Source organism: Thermobia domestica, chromosome 12 (genome assembly GCF_964235325.1).
Source record: "Thermobia domestica chromosome 12, izTheDome1.hap1.1, whole genome shotgun sequence".
Lineage (NCBI taxonomy): Eukaryota > Metazoa > Arthropoda > Insecta > Zygentoma > Lepismatidae > Thermobia > Thermobia domestica.
The window spans coordinates 28,169,340-28,190,746 of record NC_137465.1 but is presented as its reverse complement, the minus strand read 5'-3'; the positions used below and the strand labels follow the sequence as shown (position 1 = coordinate 28,190,746).

Here is a 21,407-nt window from a genome sequence, read left to right as displayed (position 1 = left end):
GCAAGTTTTGATTCACCCACAGTTCGTGTGTTCTCATTTTGTCAGTTGTAGTGTAATGTTTCTCTATATTCTGTATTTTTAATTTTACATAAGAACATTGTTATTATTATACAATTAGTTTAGCAGAATAATAATAAGCAACAATTTTTTCTAACGCATAAGGATGAGCACGAGTCAAGATAAAACTCGACTCGACCGGAATTCAAGACGAGTTTCGAGTCAAGTCGAAGGTAATATTCTCGAGTCGAGTTCCGAGCCGATTCAGTTTTTCGCGTCGAGTTTCGAGTCCAATCGAGTTTGATAAATGGCTCGTTCGTTTTACTTCGTCTTGAAATCATGGCCTGATTACACTGGAAAGCGAAAGCCATAAGAAATGTAAGCTAAGCAGTAATATGGATTACTTTTAATGTTGCTCACGAGAGTGGATACTGCTCGCATCTCGTCTCGTCTTGATAGCGAGACCACAAGATATTTTTTATAACAAGCTCAGCTCCGCTCGGCTCAACTGAGAAGATGGCTCGAGCCGGCTCGCTTGGGGTGAACCATCGACTCGAGCTGGCTTGGTTGGGATGAGCCATCTGCTCGGTACGGCTCAACTGAGCCGAGTCGGTTCGGTGAGCTGTTGGCTCGGCTCACTTCTCGGTTCGGATCGATAGTGAATGAGCTGTGAGCCGAGCTGTTCGAGTCGTTGACAATTCTAAACCCGGGCCGAGCAGTTTTGAAGATATTTGGCCAGTGCCCTATAACTTTTAACAGTGTTCGGCTCGATTCCGAATACTCAACCTAGACCCTCAACCCAAATTCAGAAGCTCGTGAACAATGTCCTTGACTCCTAGACTTCATGATTACCGAGAGCTCCTCCGTGGCTAAGCGGTTAGCGTACGCGCCTTTGGCGTGGAAGACCCGGGTTCGATTCCTGGCGGGAGCTCATGTGGTTCGGACTCCACTTTAATCAGTAGGTCCACGTCTCATATAGCCTCGCTGCTGAACGGGACGTTAAACTCAAAATCAACTCAATTCACGATTACCGAGGTTGGCAATCAACTAGTTTTTTAGTATTCAAATACAAACCACATATCTTTCATGTTTATATACAGTGTTATTATTATTATTATTATTATTATTATTATTCTAATAATAATAATAATAATAATAATAATAATAATAATAATAATAATAATAATAATAATAATAATAATAAAAGTTGTAGTAGTAGTAGTGTCATTGTTAATAATTATATTGTCTTATGTAATATACTTGAAGAGAGTACTCGAAACTATAGACCGGATTTGGCTCGACTCGACTCGAAACTCGACCCCAATTCGAGTCGAGTTGGAGGAAATTTTTCGAGCCGAGTTCTCAGGTCGAGCTCAAAGATGTATGTTTCTAGTCGAATCGAGTTTCAAAGAAAAGTCGCTCGAACTCGCTCGTGCCCATCCCTACGAGTAACGCAGTATGGCATTTTATCAATGTTACATTATACGAAAATGTTTATATAACAAGTAAAAATTTGTCCTTGCATTTATATAAAGCGATTCAGGAATGCAATAACAATAATAATAATAATAATAATAATAATAATAATAATAATAATAATAATAATAATAATAATAATAATAATAGCGGTAATAATACCTAGTAGTACGGAAAATTGAAGCAGTAATTTTTTTCACATATTTCAAGTTTCGGACCTAAAAGTAACGCGTTAGTAACGCGTTACTTTCAAAGTAAAGTAACAGTTACTTTTTTGGGGCAAGTAACGCGTTACTAACGCGTTACATTTTAAGAGAAAGTAAAGTAACTTGTAACGCGTTACATTTTTACAAGTAACTTACCCAACACTGGTCTTTGTTGTACGTGGTTCTGTGAGAGCCCAACAATTAATTTTACAATCTTTCACTTTCATTAATCATCTGTCTCCTCTAGCATAAAGAGCATAATCATGGGATGTTATGAAACTAAAGAAATTTCATTTTTTCGATGAATGTGAACCCTTTGGGGGAAAAGGAAGTGAAGAAGAAATTTTCCTTAATTTTTTAAAGGGCTACGGGATTGGATAGCTTGTCTTTCGGGATTGCCTTGTAAAACCTGATTACAATGCATCTTTCTTTTAGGATTATTATCGTAATCCAGCCTTTTGGTAAATGTGAAATAAAAGTATCGATAAAACATCAGCGTATGGGTAATGTAAGCATAAATATCATTGGTTCAATACACAATAAATTCACAAATTTTATTTATGAGTATAGAAATTCCCTTTGAACTTCCTCTGAATTTCTTTCAGACCCTAGGTCTCTTGTGACAGAATTAATTCTACTATCTGTTTTCATACACAATATAATTTTGAAGCTTGGGAGCCTAGTGTTGTCTTTGTGTCCGTAATACATAATCATTTGTCAATTGACTTCAGAAGACTGAGTTTAGCCCGTGAGCATAAGTTGCATATAGTTCAAACATATCAGATGTACGGTCTTGTTTAACAAATCCTGTGTGCACATATGAAATTCAAAGACAAAGGCAATCAATCGTCTTTAAACAGCTGTGTTTTTATTTCAAGTGTAAGTACGAAAATGTGCTACGTATAGTTCCAAGAGAGGATCCTTAAAAAGGAAAAAAAAAACTGAACTTACGTACCTAACGTTGGCACTCATCATCTTCTTTATGATTTGATGTAAGAAGCGGCCGCATGATTTCCGGCCAATTGTTTCATCGCCGGTGTCTTTGAGCAATGAGATGACAGTGGAAGACAAACTTGATCTTCTAACTTGATATTTTGAAAAACTTACGCAAGTGGTTTTGTTACTTAAATACATATTGATTCACTCTAATCAATTTCAAAAGTACCATTAACTTTATAATAACATAATGAATGTAAGAGTTACCATGAAAATGTATTTTGTATTTCTTTTTTAATATGAAATTCGTTTTTTTCTGAATTTCACTGGGGCTATAAGAAATCAATTGTCAGGCTCCCCACTTTAAATTTTAATCGCTCCCCTACCGCCCCCAATGTAACATTGGGTTTATTTCTTTTAAATATTTTTTTTTTTTCAAAATATGGTAGAAATACTGGATTTTTAAATTACCAAACCATGCTAAATAATGACAGGTTAGATATCAGAGAAAGTTATCTTTATCTACCATCTTAATTAGGGGCGGATCCAAATCTCCTTCGTAGGCGGTTAGATTATCAGTTTTTCTGTCACCAGTCTTTCGCAGCACATCCGAAAATGATCTCAATGTAAATTTCTTACTGAAGGTACTGTCAATCAATCGATCACATGGTCCAAATTGGTAGCAATTTCGAAAACGCCTTATCTCAAAACTACACAACAAAACTTGCTTTAAACAATGAAAGCGCAGTTGCCAAAGATAACTTTGATTCACAAAGATGAACTTCGAGGTTTTGTTAACAGATGAAGTAGGAATTCCTTACACTCTAATGCTACGAAGTTCTCAGTGTTCCTTTGTACAACACTGAGATTAGTTTATTCGCAAGTTATTGCCAAATTAATATGGAGGGTGTATGTACTTTTTTTGCAGTCCCTTAAAATGTTCTGAAAATAACTTACATAACTTTTGAAATTGTGTTTGTCTTAACTTGAACATATGCGTGAAGTGGTTTATTATGAACAGGGCAATAACAACTGTGATAGATTAATTACAAGTAATCCGGTTAGAAACACTGTTGTTTGTATTTTAGTTCCAAAACCGGCCGCCCGCACTCGTTCGCTGGTCAGGATATACGGCACCACAACATGGCGGAATACGCGATATGATAACGTGAAAAGTAGATCATCAACACACTTTCATAAAGCAATAACTATTTATTTTTGAAAATTGTTGTACGTAATTCTACTTATTCATTTGTACTAAAACGATAAATCTTTCTTTAAAACTCTATTTCCTGATCGTCTTGGAAATAGGAAACGAGAGACGAACAACTAAAACACTCCACATGAATAAGTTAAGATTGAAGCTCTTCTAGTTTCGTTATTTAGTAGAAGATTGGAGCACATAAGTGTGATGAAAAAAAGTAAAATCTCATCAAAATACGTTTGTTTTCATTAAGATTTTCAATTATCTCTTTAAATTAAAGAAGATATTTTTCATAAAGTAGTTAGTAAACGTAGAGGATTTGAATTGTTTAATAATTTACTCATGTATTGTGTAAAGTGAGTGGTATACAGTTTTTTTTTCTATTTCATAAGTTTTGATAATTAGTATAGCGTGAAATGGAAAATTCAAAAGAAAATTGGAATTTGTGCCCCTCGAGAAGGGAGTTTGAAGTGCAAAGCTAGAAGCAGTGAATGCCTGAGGGCTTATCATTACCCACATTGAAGAAATACTTTCAATAAATAGAAATGAGAATGAAATAAAAAAATGACACTGAACAGTTATACAGGACCAAAGCTTCCTGAATTACGTATTTCTACCAGGGCATCGCCTTGTGCAGTTCGCAAGAGCACGTGAACCACCTGTTTGTTGCTTCTTAAGATATTTAATAACAGTGTTGCCAAACGAGTCAGTTGGAAAAGCAGAAGATTCGAAGATAAAAAGCAGGAGAAAGCAGTAGACATATACAGTGGTGGCGTTTGAATGTGAATCCGGGGGGGGGGATTAATAACATTTGCCATTATTAAGGGGGCAGTAGTCAAAACAAGCAGTCTAGAATTCATTTCCGATTAACTACGTTGAGCAAATGAAAGGAAAAAGTCCCGATTTATATTAATATTATTTGATACACACGTGTGTGAAGTAAAACGTAGTGAAAGAGCAAAGTGGAGTGGGAAAATGTCTTTTCATGCACGTAGCGATAACGTAGCTATATGGTACAGTCACACGTAATCGTGGCGTAAGACGGTTTCTTGCTGACGATCGTGGAGAAATGATCTAAGCCACTCTTCCAACCCAAGTTCCAATCTAAACAACACTTATTTGTAAATCTTACAGAAAGTCATAAAAACGCTAACCATAATGCATATAGAAGATGACGTACAGTTGTATTCTTTGGATTCATATTATATACAGTAAAACTCTATAACTATATGCTCTACAGAGTTTTCGTCTTTTTATGTGAGGAAACATTGAAAATTCAATATTAATAATAATATATTTCTTTAACTTCTCGAAGTAAGGAAAAAGCAGGAGATTGTTCACTTTTCATTTTCTTTCGCAGTAGATCAGTAGAACGTAGAAAAAGCAGGAGATCTCCTGCAAAATCAGTAGATCTGGCAACACTGTTTAATAATAGAATATTATTATATTGTCGTTTCATTTCTACTCTTCGCTTGCTTTACCCCTTGCGTACATGCATTCCATCATCACACCACGTTCACAACAAAGCAGCGAGCGAGCTCAAGATTTGCACGAGCAGCGTTAAGAGCTATTGTTGACTAATTTCCACTAATGTGGCGCTTTAAACAGAATCAAAGAATGAACTGTAATTTAAAACAGAACGTAGTAGTAGTATATAACCAGTGGCGAAGGGTGGTAAGAGGCTCTGAGGCCCGGCCTACCCATTTAGTTTCATAAATTATGATTTATAATTAATTCATTTTCCTTGCACAGAATGTATGATAATTTTCAAACTTGAGAAAATATTTTTGTCCGATAAAGAAATTGTGGTTAGCACCACTGCTAGAAGGCTCAGCGAGCAGTGTCTCAAGCCAATGTCACCTGGACAGATGGCATTCCTCCAGCGACAGTAGAACGACTGCTAAGCTCAGTGTTGCCACAGCCCTAGCTCTGGAGTGGGCTGGAAAATAGTACCAAATTGAAACAAAAAGGGCTGAATTCATTATGTTATACCACTGTAATACATGGCTCTGTAACACGAAACTAAAAGAGGTAAAGTTCTACAACCCCCCCCCCCCCCCTCTTCCAAGAGAACAAACCAAGGAAGTGTTCTTCTTAAAAATTACTTTTTAAAAACATTCAAATAATTGGATCCCGAACAACCGTGGAAGTAGATGAAACTTTTCTCGCACGTAGTAAATATAACGGACACCGCAAATTAAAAGGAGAAATAGTTATCATCTTTGGTATGTATTGTAAGGAAACCAACCGCGCCTCTATTTCAAAGTGACCAATAAACCAAAACAATATTATAGCCGTATATGAAAAAAATATATAAAGCAAGGAACAAATCAATCACTCTGTAATGTGTAAAGAGTACATTATAATAAAATATTAAAATATAAAGACTGTAAGACAGTAAAAAGCACATTATTCTCGCTTATTTCACGACTGAAGGAGAATAATAGACTGTAAGGAGAATATAAGGTAAGTACACTGATATTTGTAAAAAAAAAAAAATAATAATAAATGTAAAACCAGTCCAGGGTCGTAAAACCTTTCCTGAGAGACATCACAACACATTATTAATAATTTTAAGTATTATATTATAACAGTAAGTATTTGTTAAATGGTGCTGAATCGGATAGAATTGTACCAACTTTTTTCACAAAAGGGGCTGAAAATGCCAGCGTGGTAGGAACGGGCCGATGAATGACAAAAAGGGCTGAATTTGGTACAATTGTACCAAGTGTGGCAACACTGGCTAAGCTACTCAGAAAATCCCGCGACAGAACGTGTTGGTATTAAGCTGCGAAAGAGACCGGCCTCAGCGCTTATCGACATTTGTTTCTACCTAAAGCATTTCTGTCGAGACCTTCGATTTCAATTCGATATGTCAAACAAATAAAGAGCAAGAGAATGTGGGCCCCATTCCGTACCAACTTTGCTTAAGTTTGCGGACTCTAACGCAATGCAAAAACTGTTACAAGCGATTGTAAAGATGCTACGCCTATTATCACAAACTAATTCTCTTTTATTCCGTACATTGACGCATACCCATACGATACCAAACTCGTTGTATTTATTAGAATTGACTAGAGAGTGTGTGTTTCTGAGATATTGTAAGTGACGTACAAAATGACTTGATTGAGTATTTGTCATGTGTTTTGAATAATATAAATAAAGACGAAATTTTACAAGCAGAGTATATTTCAGTACAAGTATACGAAACAGCATATGTTTCTTATGAAACTTAGGTAGTGTAGTGGTCCATCTTCCCCACTCGATCACACCCAACTGAAACAATTAAATTGCATTACGGCGAATTAAGATCAGCCATGAGTCACATACGTGTATTTCATTACGAAAATTGAGATCCGGATCGAATAGGTGTTGTCGATGGTCTTCAATTATGTTAAATTCATGTGAATTTGTCTTGTGTTTCTATAGTAAAATATTTTAGCCTTATGCAGAGTCGTTTTGAAGTTTGATTAGCGTCATACTAAAAGGCCTGACTACTGCAGGAAACATATGTTAGTCGAACTCTTTAATATGGCACTAATCACGCGTCAAAACGACTCTGCATAAGACCTTTATGTCTATCGATAATGTTTCATATATTGAAAAAGAAAATATACTTCCAGTCTATCAAGCTTAGCTACAAAGGAGTGATGCAAACATTAAGTGCGTTCACAAGAAACTGTACATGATTTGTTAAAATATTAGTTCGTTGCAGTTCGGTGATAAGGAAAAGCAAAGCTTAAAAACTACTTTCCTGCGAAATTTTGGATGTACTTGAAGCTTGGGTGGATGTGATTTATTCTCTTTGGAATCTTCAGAACTACTTGACTGTGAACAGTTTCAGGATTACAATAGTGATTTTGCAAGAACGAAATTAGAGAATCTTAAACTGTGTCCCACTTTCGACGGTAATCAGCTGCGGAATGAACTGGCAGTCATCTTTTACGACGGAAAGCACTATCTTCGACCTGTTAATTTTGTTCAATATATCTCATCAAACGGCCTGCAAGAAGTGTACCTATAATGACTTCGTTTGTTACATGTGCACTCAAGCATTCCAGTTACTACAAGACTATGTAAGACAAGCGCAGAGGTGCACCGAAGAAAATCAAAACATTCCAGAGGAATATAATGAGTAACAACTGACTTAGCTTGTTAGCTTCAATCGCTACAGAAATGAACTCTGAAGGATATTAGTCAACGAGTCAGCTTTCAAGAAGAAAGTAATTGATATATTTGATGAGAAGAAAAACTGACATTTGGAATTAATTTACAAGATGATATAAGTAATGCAGATATTATTATTATTATTATTATTATTATTATTATTATTATTATTATTATTATTATTATTATTATTATTATTATTATTATTTTATTATTATTATTATAGTAATAGAGTTTGGTTTGGTTTATTATTATTATTTGGAATAGTATAGGTATAACTGGCAAAAAAATTGAGTCTGTACAAAAATGTTTTATTAGGTTACTCTGCCATAAAATGAATAGAGATTACTACTCAGGTAGTTATGAATTTTGGGGATTGCAGGCATTGAGCGACAGGAGAAAACTTATTGAAAGATATTTTATTAAGCAACTACTAGACAATAGCTATCATAGTGAATATTGCTTGCATAATATAGGTATAAGGGTCAGGCCTGTAACCAGTCCAAAAATGTAGGGGGAGAGGGCCGGCTGAAGTTAGGAGGGGCCCGATCCAACCATATGATAGTTCATCACCATATTATAGTTCTTTTGCAAGCCTACTGTAAAAATTTTAGGGGGCCAGCAAAAATTTAGGGGGGCTCGGCCCCCTAGACCCCCCGTGGATACGGGCCTGATAAGGGTACCAATGTATAATACAAGAAATAGATCAACATTAGTTCCTTTAAATCCGAAATTTGTAATTTTAAGAAGATTGACTAATTCTTTTAATTTAGTTTAATTATTATTAGTATAAAAGCATGAATTTTAGAGCTTGACAAATATTATTTTTAGTATTTATGACGACTATTTTGAGACTAAAAAAATATTTGGTGTTAATTTGACTAGGAATTATTAATCTGATGTTATTTTACTTTATTTTATCATTATGCTTTATTGTTTTAGTATGTAGCTTACATTGTATGTAATATGTGTTTATCTTGTCTGATAAAGTGTTGTATTTTTGCCATTAGGCTGTTCATTGCACAGAAATAAACATTATTATTATTATTATTATTATTATTATTATTATTATTATTATTATTATAACAACATTGGACCTACCCTGTTGAAACTATCACCCTTCACCACTGTATATAACTCATTATTTTAATCAGTTCTCTACATTTCTTTTTATCTCAATTTCTTCTAATGAAAATACACTAATGGAACGAACAAAGTTACGGCTTTCAGAGGTCGTACCAAGGGAAATGGGAAATTTAGAAACCCTCCCCAGAGATTCATGAGTAAATGCAGAACAAAATTAAAATTTTAATTTATTTTCAAGACTTCCTAGAAATAGGCTACTTATAATCTTTGATTTTTCTTTAGTCTACGGTTTTCCTGCCTAAATAAACTATTTTTTTTTTTTTATAGCGAATAGCTTATCAAAACATACCGTACTTTTCAACATTCATCTTTAACACATGCAAAATAGAAAAATACAAGTATTGGTATTTGCAGTAACGTAGTTCAGTTGTAACACTTCTACAATTTTGGATATTATGTATAGTGATGTTTTTTGGAAAATTTTCCACTATATTTAACAGCACATTCAGCTATAAAATTCAGTTCCTGTAGAGGAAAGAGGTAGCAACAAATTATAATTTTCCAATTAGCTTTCGGGAACTAGAAAATTTTCTAATATTTCAAGTTGGGAAGTAAAAATATACAGTGTTTATCTCTCTCTCTCTCTCTCTCTCTCTCTCTCTCTCTCTCTCTCTGTGTGTGTGTGTGTGTGTGTGTGTGTGTGTGTGTGTGTGTGTGTGTGTGTGTGTGTGTGTGTAAATTGCAGGGAATATACATCGAGTTCGTAGAGAACAAATATCCCATTCCAATATTTAAAATGTGACAAGAAATTGAAAAGAAACCTTTGTGAATTAATCAATTTCAGAAACAGAAAATTCCACTACTTTTTCACATGTAGGCCTGCCTATGTAATGAAATAACTACATAAAAGTTCCTTATGAAGATTATTTTTGTAACAGAAAATAATCTTCATAATCTTCAGAAAATGATTTTATTGTGTTTAACACTTGTAAGTCATAATTTCAGTATTGGAATTCTGTATAATCAACATCTTAGAGCAGATATTTGTATTGTAAAACTACCATTATTATGTATAAAAATGTATTCGAAAATATGACGATTCCATAGAACAAGTACATACATATGTAAAAAAGAAATATGTTTTATTTATTTTGTAAATTAAAATTAAATCACTTTTTGCTTTTAGAACGCAGCGCTAATAGTGCAGCTTTTTATGTTTCTTTTATTATTTTATTGGAAGAACAACTACACAAATCAGCTTCCTTATTAGTTATATTTCACTTTCTCTTCTGAATGAATATATGAATAAATAAATGTTTATTCCCAGAAAATGGTCAGTATTTTCTTCCATGAGTTACTTAAACTCGAATTTTAGGTAGTCAAAAATTGACAGTAGGCACTTTGTATTATATCTACATATTTATAAATGTTGCAGTATGTAAATCTATAAAAGTAGTAAAGCTATGAGAAAACCGTCTTAGGCGTATTAAACTGACGAAATCTAATGTTGTAAGATCAAAGATGAATTCTGAGGGAAGAATGCATTGAAGTTTTTGAAATGAAGAATCGTTAGATTTTCACTTCATGAAACTTTTTAAGACAATATTTATTACCAATAAATTTTACGGCTAAAAAACGATGTAGGAATAAGTGGAGTATGTCTTTATGAATCGGAATATATTCATGACTTTTAAAAAATTGAAATTTTAAATAATAGAATGGGATATTTGTACTCTACGAACTCAATGTATGTTCTCTGCGCTTTGCATACACACACACACACACACAGAGAGAGAGAGAGAGAGAGAGAGAGAGAGAGAGAGAGGAGTTGAATTGAGTTGATTTTGAGTTTAACGTCCCTTTCAGCAGCGAGACTATATAAGACGGGACCAACTGATTAACGTGAAATCCGAACTACATGAGCTCCCGCTGGGAATCGAAGCCAGGTCTTACATGCCAAAGGCGCGTATGCTAACCGCTTAGCAACGAAGGAGCTCGCAGAGGAAGAGAGAGAGAGAAACACTGTGTAAAATTTTACTTCCCAACTTGAAATATTAGAAACTTTTCCGGTTCCCGAAAGCTAATTGGAAAATTATAATTTGTTGCTGACTAACTTTCCTCTACAGAAATTCAATTTTGTAGCTGAATGTGCAGTTAAATATAGTGGAAAATTTTCCACCTAACATCACTATACATAATATCCAAAATTGTCCGGCTTATGAAAAGTTTTTTCCACTTGTTTCTACAGCGTGATGAAAATTTTCCGATCTATGAAAATTCCTTTCATTTGTTTCTACAGAGCAATAAAACTTTCCGATTCACAAAAAGTTGTTTTACTTTTTGCTTGAAAATGATGAAAATTTTCCGACTTATAAAATGTTCTTCAATTTTTGCATATCAGACAGAAAATATTTCGATTCATGAAAAATTGTTTAACTTGTTTCTACATAGTACTGAAAACTGTCTGAGCCATGAAAATTTTCAGATTCTTTAAACGATCTTTCATTTTTTTTAAACATTTCTGTACATGAATTCAACCAATTTTATGATTGCTGAGGAATTGTTACTTGATTACTGATTTTTTTTTTTTTTTTTAGAACGGAAAATTTTCCGGAAAAATATAGCGGGAAATTTTCCACCTCACATCACTACCAGTGATGTTATGAGACACTCTGTGAAGAATCTAAAGCATCACTGCCAAGTACTACAAAAGACAGATTGTATGAAAGCATGCGTTTCAAGTGCAAACGCAGAAAGCCAAAAGCCAAGCACAAGCCGAAAGCTTTCTTGCTACTAGGGAATGGGCGGCATTGGCTCAATGGTAGAACGTTAACCCCCTAGTGCATGGTGTCTTTGGTTCGATTCCACCTCGCACCAGTTCGATATGAGCTTTTGTGGTGGACAAACGCCGTATGCGTGGGTATTCTTGGGGTTCTCCCGTTTCCTCCCGCTTTCTTCATTCCACTAGCCAAGCCGGCATAACCGTGGGTCGTAAAACAAAGATTTCATTTCAATCGGCACAACTCAATGGTAGAGCGCTTACCTCTGGTGCGTGGAGTCCCTGGTTCGATGTCCAGTCCAGTAAATTTGTGGTGGACAACATTGTGTTCGAGGGGTTTTCTCGGGGTACTCCAGTTTTCCTCCCACTTTCCCATTTCACCAATTCTTCCATCATCATTCATTTGCTTTAACCATGGTCTCCCTTTGTCTCAAGGACATAATAGTGCGATGGTTAACTCAAAGATTTCGTTTCACTTTTCTGAATCGGCACAAAATTTTCTTACAGATGACGGGATATCGGATTTGTATTCCTGCTGCGATGAATCTTTTGTGTTTTTTGGAAGGCCATATAGAGTTATAGTGCGTCCAGGAAGAGAACGTCTCTGACAGCTCGCAGTCACATTGCCACTACTTGCGTGTCAAGGTTTTTTTCGGTGCAACTGTAGTGGCAATTTAATTAATGGTATAAGACAGAGTGATCGTGGTTGGTAACGCTGGTATCAAAGTAGGGGCTACAATGTCCCACCGCATGTGATAAGAAACGTCAGAGACCATCTCTTATTGGCCGCACTATAGTTCTGGTTCCATTGGTTTAGTGGTTGATTAGAGTTTAGCGTCTGTTTCAGTCAGTGCATTTTTTTTAAGAAATCGCTACTGGGTATCCAGGCACAAAAGGGCCCTTGACACACACGTCAGAGTTTTTAAAGTGCATTTTTGTATAATGTACACTTTTTAAATAATGACATACAAAATGACGTATTTGTCAGACTTCTGCTAAGCGTTCCATTTCCGATTCAACACATTGCAATCAATACAGGAGTATTGTATGTAGCCCTACTTTTCCTATGAAAATAGAATGCATGCGGTGTATTGCAGATTTCGGTATTAGATACTATTAGGACAGTCCATTAATTATGTAATGCTACAAAGCATGACAAAGGTGTACAATTTGTTACGCTTTGTGACATAAGGGATTTTTTTTAACAATTTAACTGTCATAAACTTTCAATCAATTTGTGGCATCTCACTGAACATAAAATTACCAAAGAAAAGGAAAATTTTCTGGCAATATTTAAGAAAAACTCGCGCTGAAGAAAAAACGGGAAAATGGACAGTGATTATAATCTGAGTATTAGAGATTCTAACATCTGAGTGTAAGAGAAAAAAGGGGATGAGCACGAAGGTAACCAGCGACAGATTTTTTTTTTTTTTTTTTTTTGTAGGGGCTTCTCTTTAGGAATACTTTGTTTTTATAAATTTTTAATTTTAAGGGGAGGGGCTTGAAGATTATGAGTAATATTTGATTCGTTTTCTATAGAAATTCTAAAATTTTGGAGGGGCTCAGCCCTTCCCCCCGGCGTAAATCCGACACTGAAGGTAACTGTGCAACAAATTGGGTAAAAAAAATTGTTAAATATAGCGCTTTGTACCTAATGGACAATCGGCTACCTATATTGTCCATAACAGACACGAAATGTTTGATTGCCAGGAAATGTTAGGCCAGAATAAAACAGATTAGGTAAAAGAGAACCATCTTTGAGAAAACTGGAATTCGGCGATAATGAGAATTGGGAATTTCTGGATAGCGAACCAATACGAATGCAAGAGCGTGGATCAGGAATAGCTGATAGTTAGCCTCAACAGGCTTCTAAAATAACAACTTCAAACTTATATATGCACTCAATATGACCCAACCTAAGCAAAATATCAAAATTGCTTTATCAAAGTTTATAACATAATATGCGTCGCATCAACTGAATATCAAATCAACAATATAGTGCATAGTAGATCGGTGTGATGGTAGGATGTGTGAAACAATCACGTTATGGTAAAGAATAAAAGACAATCTGACTTTAAAGGAAAAATTGTGTGTGATCGACTCTTCTCAATAAAACGGAAATAGATGCTAGGAAACCCGATATTCAATTGTCTCCAGAAAATATACAAGCAGCAAAGCAAAACAAACATGGCAAGCCTAACTAAACGGCGTGACAAACATCTTGGCATTTGAAGGAGGCGCTCCAAGTTCCCTTTAAATGCTGCTAGCAAACGAGAGACCAGCGGTGTTGCCACGTTTATTTTGTACACATCCACGTCTATCCCCTGCCACCTGATCGCTCTGTATTTCCCTTTACCAGTTGGCAATGTCGCGTCAGAGCTTGCGTTTTATTCGTTTAGCTGAAATGCCAAGATGTTTCTCACAGGCTTTAATTCTGTCGCTCTAGTTCCTCCCTCCTCTTCAATAGGCAGGTTAGCTTAGCCTCAATATGTTGTAACACGCGGGCCTACCTTATAGATAGACGACGATCCTGGATTTGACTTCACGTAGCTACATTAATCATTTGGCATGAGAGATTTTCACTAAAAAACCATCGGCGTCAGCACTGAATCAGCAGCTCCTTCTTGCTCTACATATTGCCGATTAAAGTAAGTGGCTATCGTCGCAACGCAAAGTATTCCCCAAAAGTGTTATAAATGTTCTATTCCCAATATTTTATCAGAAATAATGAGTCTTAATTGTAACGAACCAAAACAGTATTAAGTAAGAATTCCATTTCATAAAAATTAAATATCCAAATAGCAAGTTGTTTTCTTCTGTTATTTTCTCTCAGAGACTATTCAAAAGGTGTATAATCCAAACGTCATTTGGACCGTTACATGTGAGAGTTCGGCTTCAACCTTCCTGCCTCTTTAGTCGGTCTATTAACTTTCTCTGTGCTAGCATCTAGAGGTGGACAAATGAGTACGTGAGACGAAGGAAAGAGGAATAGCTGAAATTTCAAGAATGAAGCTCTCCAATTTTATACCTATCCACAGAATACAAGCTAAAACATGTAGTCATGAAACTAAAATATATTGTAGTAATTTTAAATTTACAGTAATTCAAGTAATTTATTGTTCAAGTACTCTTTCAGTAATTTAAAGATTTATGAAGTGCACTGTGTATCCAAAATCCAAGTGCTGGGACTGGGTATCCATTTGGATACAAAAAGGTAGCTTAAAAAATGCCCTGCTTTCAGTAGCAAGGCTATATGAGACGTAGGCTTAACGAGGGATCCGAACCGCAGGAGTTTCCACCAGTAATTGACCTTGGGTCTCCCGTGCCAAAGACATGTATGCTAACCATGCTATAGTTAAGTTCCGGTTTGGCCTTTTATATACAGGGTGTTTCAAAACAACACCGATGTTTGGGAGGTGGTTCCTGACACCAAGATAAGACAAAAGTATAGACCATCACGGGTGCACAAATGCTTCCTTTCGGAGTTATAAGCTGCCGAAAACATGAAAAAAATGAAATTTAAAGGTCCATAGTTAAAAAAACTAGTATTTGCCCTATCCAAATATCCATCAGAATATTGAGGTACTTCCGCAATAATTTTTATAGAGGTAGTTGGTAAGTACTTCAAATTACACGCCCGTAGCCAAACTCTATAAAAATTGTTGTGTGAGTACCTTAGGATTGTGAAACATGTATTTATGGGTAGCCTACATGTTACTTCCTAAGTGAAGTCTTGACCCGACTACGATACCAGTAGCGGCGCTACAGGGGGGCGAAGAGGGGCGACCGCCATCCCAATATTTTTTCTCGATCCCCTATCACCCCTCATTTTTCTATGTACAACCAGTAAATAATAATAATAATAATAATAATAATAATAATAATAATAATAATAATAATAATAATAATAATAATAATAATAATAATAAGTATTCAAAGCAAAACAAGTGTGGTTGCCTCGCCACCCCAAAATTTTGGAACTATGGATCTTTAAAGTTCATTTTTTCATGTTTCCGGCAGCCTTTAATTTCTAAAGGAAGCATTTGTATACCCAGGTTGGTCTATACTTTTTGTCTTATCTTGGTGACAGGAATCACCTCCTAAACGTTGTCGGTGTTGTTTTGAAACGCCCTGTATATATCAGCTACAAAAACTGCTGAAGATCAGGGCCAATGTTAACGTTTGCAATTATGTCAAGGTTATATAAACAATATAACTTTATTACAGAAAAGTGTCTCGTAAACAAGATTTCTGTGATAATCATGATGTAAGAACATATGTATTTCTTACATAAATAATAACAAAGAAAAAGAAATTCGTCACTTCTTAGTGTCGTATGCTTATTATCTACAGAAAATAAAAAGAAGTTTTTGGTATGATTTGTTCTGTTTCGTAACACATCAGAAATGTTTGTGAGCAAGTTCAGAAGCCCTTTACAGCATCAAGGTTATCGACAAATTGTAGGGAGGTGGATATACAGTAACACTTATTAAATTCTTTTGAGATTGGTCGCTCGTTATGGTTATATTTCCCCCCACTTCCTTTTCGTGCCTACAGTACATCATTAAAACCAACAAAACAAGATCATTCATTGGTCGTGACGTCACAGCGCAATTTATTTCTCCGGACTCGGCAAAAGTATTCTGTTGACGAATGCGTTTGAGATTGTCCTTCCTTTGGTGTCTGGAGGTGTGTACAGTTAGCAGTGTCACGTCGCTCGTGCTTTTAATTCAACCCACTACGGAAGAAGTTTACTCTGCGTGGAATATCTACTCCCGCTAGGCATTTTTTTTTTCATTCGTGAAGGAAGAAGGAAATTGAAGCATGTCTGCAACCACTGATAACCTGTCAGCCATTCTTTATAAGAAAAATGACTTAAGATTGGTAAGTAAATGCTCTTTTATTTATTTATCAGTACATCATAAATAGATATCTTGCGTAAATATGAGTAAGAGCTTACCATACGGTATGTTTACCTCTTTGATATTTTACAATTCTATAATTGATGCTTTATATACCTATACATTTTTCTCTTTGTATGTAACACATATGTGGTCTACTGGCTGGTATTGGGCTTCGTTGTGATGGTCTTAAGTTCAATTCTCAGTTAAGATATGGTGGCGTTAATCCGGTTCATGAGTGCACGGGAAGTTAGTTGAATAAAAATGCAGTCAATTTATTGATTTCTATTTAGGTTCCTTGTAAGCAGTGAACCTATATAGAACATGACCTACAGTGTTAAAAGTGAGTTCTAAACATGGGCGTACCTCCGCGGGAGCTACAGGATCTGGAAACCCTCTCCCGAAACTTTGTAACAAGAAATATACACTATTTGTACACTTTATTAATAAAACTGTACTCATTTAGCAAAGAAATTATAGATGTAGCCTACACTTAATCCGTGTTATGTGGTTCGGATTCCACGTTAATCAGTAGGTCCACGTCTCATATAGCCTCGCTGCTGAACGGGACGCTAAACTAAAAATCAACTCAACTCAACTTAATCCGTGTTCTTTCTTTTCGTATAAAAACAATCTATCATTTTTTTCTGAGAATATTGGTCGCAGTACTTAACAATTACTTACCGTCTTTCCGAGTACTGAATAACACTAGTTCAGTACTGCATAGACGCTGGTTCAGTAGCATCTCGTAATATTGGATCCTATCCCAGCAAAATATTTTGGATGCGCGCCTGCATCTGGACTACTCCAGTGTTCAGTTCTCATCCGCAGTGAATCAAACCCGGGACCTCGAGTAAAAAAAAGACATACGCACTAGCCTTTTTGTTGTTAGCAGTGAAGAGGGCTGAAGATTACAGCACTGGTAAATCGATGTGCGCTAACCATACATTATTCAGTAGAACTTACGCCGTCCATTGGGCTGGAGACCTTCATACCCTGAAAGACTTAAAATTTATTTTGTAGTAGTAATAACACATACTTATTTCATATATTGATAATTCAATAGGACATGTATAGATCATTTATCATATATGTTTACAGTTTCAATTTGTTTCTTGTACGACGTGAATTACTTATAACAAGCTATTTTTTAATTAACATCTCCCGATGCGAATCCAAAATTCACAAAATAAAAATGTTAACTGTCCAAAAAGAGTATTGGGCAGGATAATTGGAGGCTGTGATAGAACAAATTATGGCGCCTTCGGTTGTGGAGCAAACCCACCAGGAGCGTCATTTCAGATTTTGCTTGGGGGGGGGGGCGAAACCCATTGATATAAATAAAATTTCGCGTATTTCACTGATTTACTACTATTTTATTGATACAATCTATAGAAATTTCAAACTCAGGGGGGGGAATTGCCCCTCCCTGCCCCCCTAAATGACGCCCCTAAAACCCGCCTAATAAGAATTGAAATGGCATCTTCACTTTAAAGTACCACGATTATGGCCTTTAGATTAAAGGAGAGGGAAAGTAATGAAAAGTGAATGATAATCAAACCATCGGTGGAATGATAATGTGAGAGGAAAAGGAGAATCCCGAAAATCTCACATAGTCCTGAGCCACGTGTTCCTCACACACTACGGCTAACTTGAAGTGCTACCCGAAACCTGCGCTACCTAGGTATAGATGTTGTGTACTGCTTGTGTGGTAGAAGGTGTAGCGTCCAGTAGAGGTCTGCACGGGGTCGGGCCTAAAAAACATATATCATTTCGGGCCCGAGTCGGGCTCGGGCCGTGAATTTTTAATTATACAACCATATTTCTCGGGCCTAACTTTGTAGATATACTGTACAACGATATATATTGCTCCGTTTTTTCTAGAGAACTTTTAAAGCACAACTGCAAAATTAAACCATCAATTGCTGTAAATGAAAATACAATTTTGCGTTAGTCATTAAGTTTCTGTAATTCGGGCTCATTTGGTTATCACACGGGCTCGGGCCGGGTTCGGGCCTAAAGGTTAAAACATATTTCGGACTCGGGTTGGGCATCACATTGTAAATTTACAGGCCGGGACGGGCCCGGGCTAAAAATTCCGGCTCGTGCAGACCTCTAGCGTGCAGATGGAAAATGTTATAGGCCTACTTCTGTCAATTACTGTACTGAGATTGATTTGTTTTAAACACTATTGAGCGTCCTTTTTTTCGCTCGAGGCATAGAGTGCAACATATAAATACCAACAAATGATACAGCAGTTGGCCGACAATCCAATTTGGCTCCGTGGCTCAGTGGTAGAGCGCTTATCTCTGGTGTGTGGGGTCCGTGATTCAATCCCCGGCCAAATAAGTTTGTGGTGGAAAACACGGTGTCCGTGGATTTTCTCGGGGTACTCCCGTTTCCTCCCATTTTCTCTTTCCACCAATTCTTCCATCATTATTCACTTACCTTAATCATTCGTCTCCCTTAGCCTAAAAGGCATAATCGTGGGACGTTAAACTAAAAGATTTCATTACATTACATTTCATTTCCAAGCGCTTCGTCCGGTGCTGGATACGTTACGTGTCACATCGAATACGTGAAGCTAATTATAATCAGGTGTATTAAAACGACGTGATGTTTCTTATGGTGCTTTACATATCTTAACCCTTAACGTATAGGTGCAGCCATTTCAAACTGAATGGTCTGTGACGTCACAGTCCTTGTCTTCTCAGTTTGGGGAGAAGGAGCTGAAAGATGAGCAGATGATTTTATAGCCAAACTACTCGTGTATGCATGACTGCTCGCGTACTGCCATCAGTTGTTCTCCTACATCATTCCCTCCTTCCCTCACTATATTTCTCTTTGCTTTCCTTAGATTGTAAAACCGCGACGAGTTGGAAATAACTGACGTAGCAGTATAAATCGACTCATATTAATCAGCTCAGCTCGACTTGCTTTCTTCACCGCATAGGATCAATTAACTCCTCGTAGCAAGTTAAAGATGGTATTTTGTACATTTGACACTAATGTTGAATGGTTAGAAGAATTTCGTATATGTAGATCTCTATTTATCTTGATGGATGTACCTAGGTAGATCTTCTGGCTCAAATCGTGAGCAGGCGGCTTGAACCAAGTTTGACTCGCCTCAAACTGAACAAATCATGTAACGGTAACGGTGACTTAAAAAGTTCATATCTGTATCTCATTTTATACCACTTAAATAGATATATGATTATAGAATGCTAGAAGGTATACAGTGCGTCCGTAAAGTGACGCAAAAGAGACTTTTATCGTCTGTATCTTTTGAAGCAAAAATGATAAAGCGTTGATTCTTGCAGCAAAATTTAGCGTTACCCATACAGATATTTTGGGAGGAAAACCAATGACAGAAACCGTTAATTTTAGTAATTGTTTAAAGGAAGCAAATGTATTTTTTTAAAAATAGCGAATTGCAAATAATCAATCACGAGGAACTAAAAAAATGAAATAATTGCGAAATTCTTGGTGTAGATGTTTAGTACGCATCAATATTATCAGATGAGACGAAAATTGCGTATTGTTTTGCAGCGTTGCCAGCTGTAAAGACTATTTTTACTATTTACAAAGACACTTTAAAAAAAACTAGCGTATTCTGGAAACAATGTTGTGGCAAAAACACTATCGTAAGAGTATATCATCCTCAAGCATGTCATTCATGTGATTTATCAGTAAAATTATATATGTATTTGAAAAAAAAAAGTTTAAAGATAATTACTTACCTACAGCTGGCAACCTTGCTAACTGGAAGAAAAATAAAATAATTCTTTATTCGCGGTTGATCTTTGCTTCAAGACAGTTTTATGTCTCATTTCATTGGGTCCTATGCTGTGTTGATTGGTGCAGTGAGTATGATGGAGGGATAAAGGAGTGCCCCTATCCCCCGGTGACATCGTTTGCCTCCCTGACTGCCCCCGAGACATGTATTACAAGGTACGCGAAGCAATATAAAACTAATATTATCTCTGTACAAAAATATAATTAACCCCCAAGAAAATTCTGCTCCTCCATTCGTCCCATCTCCAAGAAATCACAGTTTAACGTCCCATGATTATGCTTTATAGGTTAAAGAAGACGATGATTAAGGCAAGTGAATGATGATGGAAGAATTAGTGGGATGAGAATCTCGAAAGAAACGGAAGTACCCGAGAAAACCCACGGACACGATGTTGTCCACCATTGGCCGGAGATCGAACCAGGACCTCATTCACCGGAGGTATGCGCTTTACCACTGAGCCACCGTTTTCTGAAAAAATATTTTCTCTGAATAAGACGAGTTTTGCTATTTGGTGGACTAATATAGAATATTAAGAAGTTAGTATGAATATCTTTAGTGTGTGTGTGTTCCAGGTTCGACTCCCATTATCGTGAGGTATACTCATGACCAAAATGATTGTCGCATATCTATAACTATCTTCTTGTAAGAATATAATTTGATAATGATTTTGCAGGGTACTTTTAATACCGATACTATGTGTATAATCGGGAAATGTATATTTGTAGTACATTTCATAGGAAAAGAATTATAAATACGAAAATTAGAGTGAGTAAAACAAAATGTTTCTAAATGGACAAGAAAGTTTTATTTTCGTCTTATTGCTCTTTTTTAATGCTCGTTTGACATGAAATTTGCCCCA

At 36.1% G+C, this 21,407-nt stretch overlaps 1 protein-coding gene across 1 annotated transcript in view; it reads left to right on the top strand.

Annotated features, from left to right (window-relative positions):
* The first annotated feature begins 16,426 nt into the window (after positions 1-16,426).
* The window catches only part of LOC145666382 (sorbitol dehydrogenase-like), a 60,889-nt gene continuing 55,908 nt past the window's right edge, over positions 16,427-21,407 (top strand). The window contains exon 1 of the mRNA XM_081733572.1: positions 16,427-16,735. Coding sequence (XP_081589698.1) covers positions 16,676-16,735 — 60 coding nt within the window. The 5' untranslated portion in view covers positions 16,427-16,675. The remainder of the gene's footprint in view (positions 16,736-21,407) is intronic.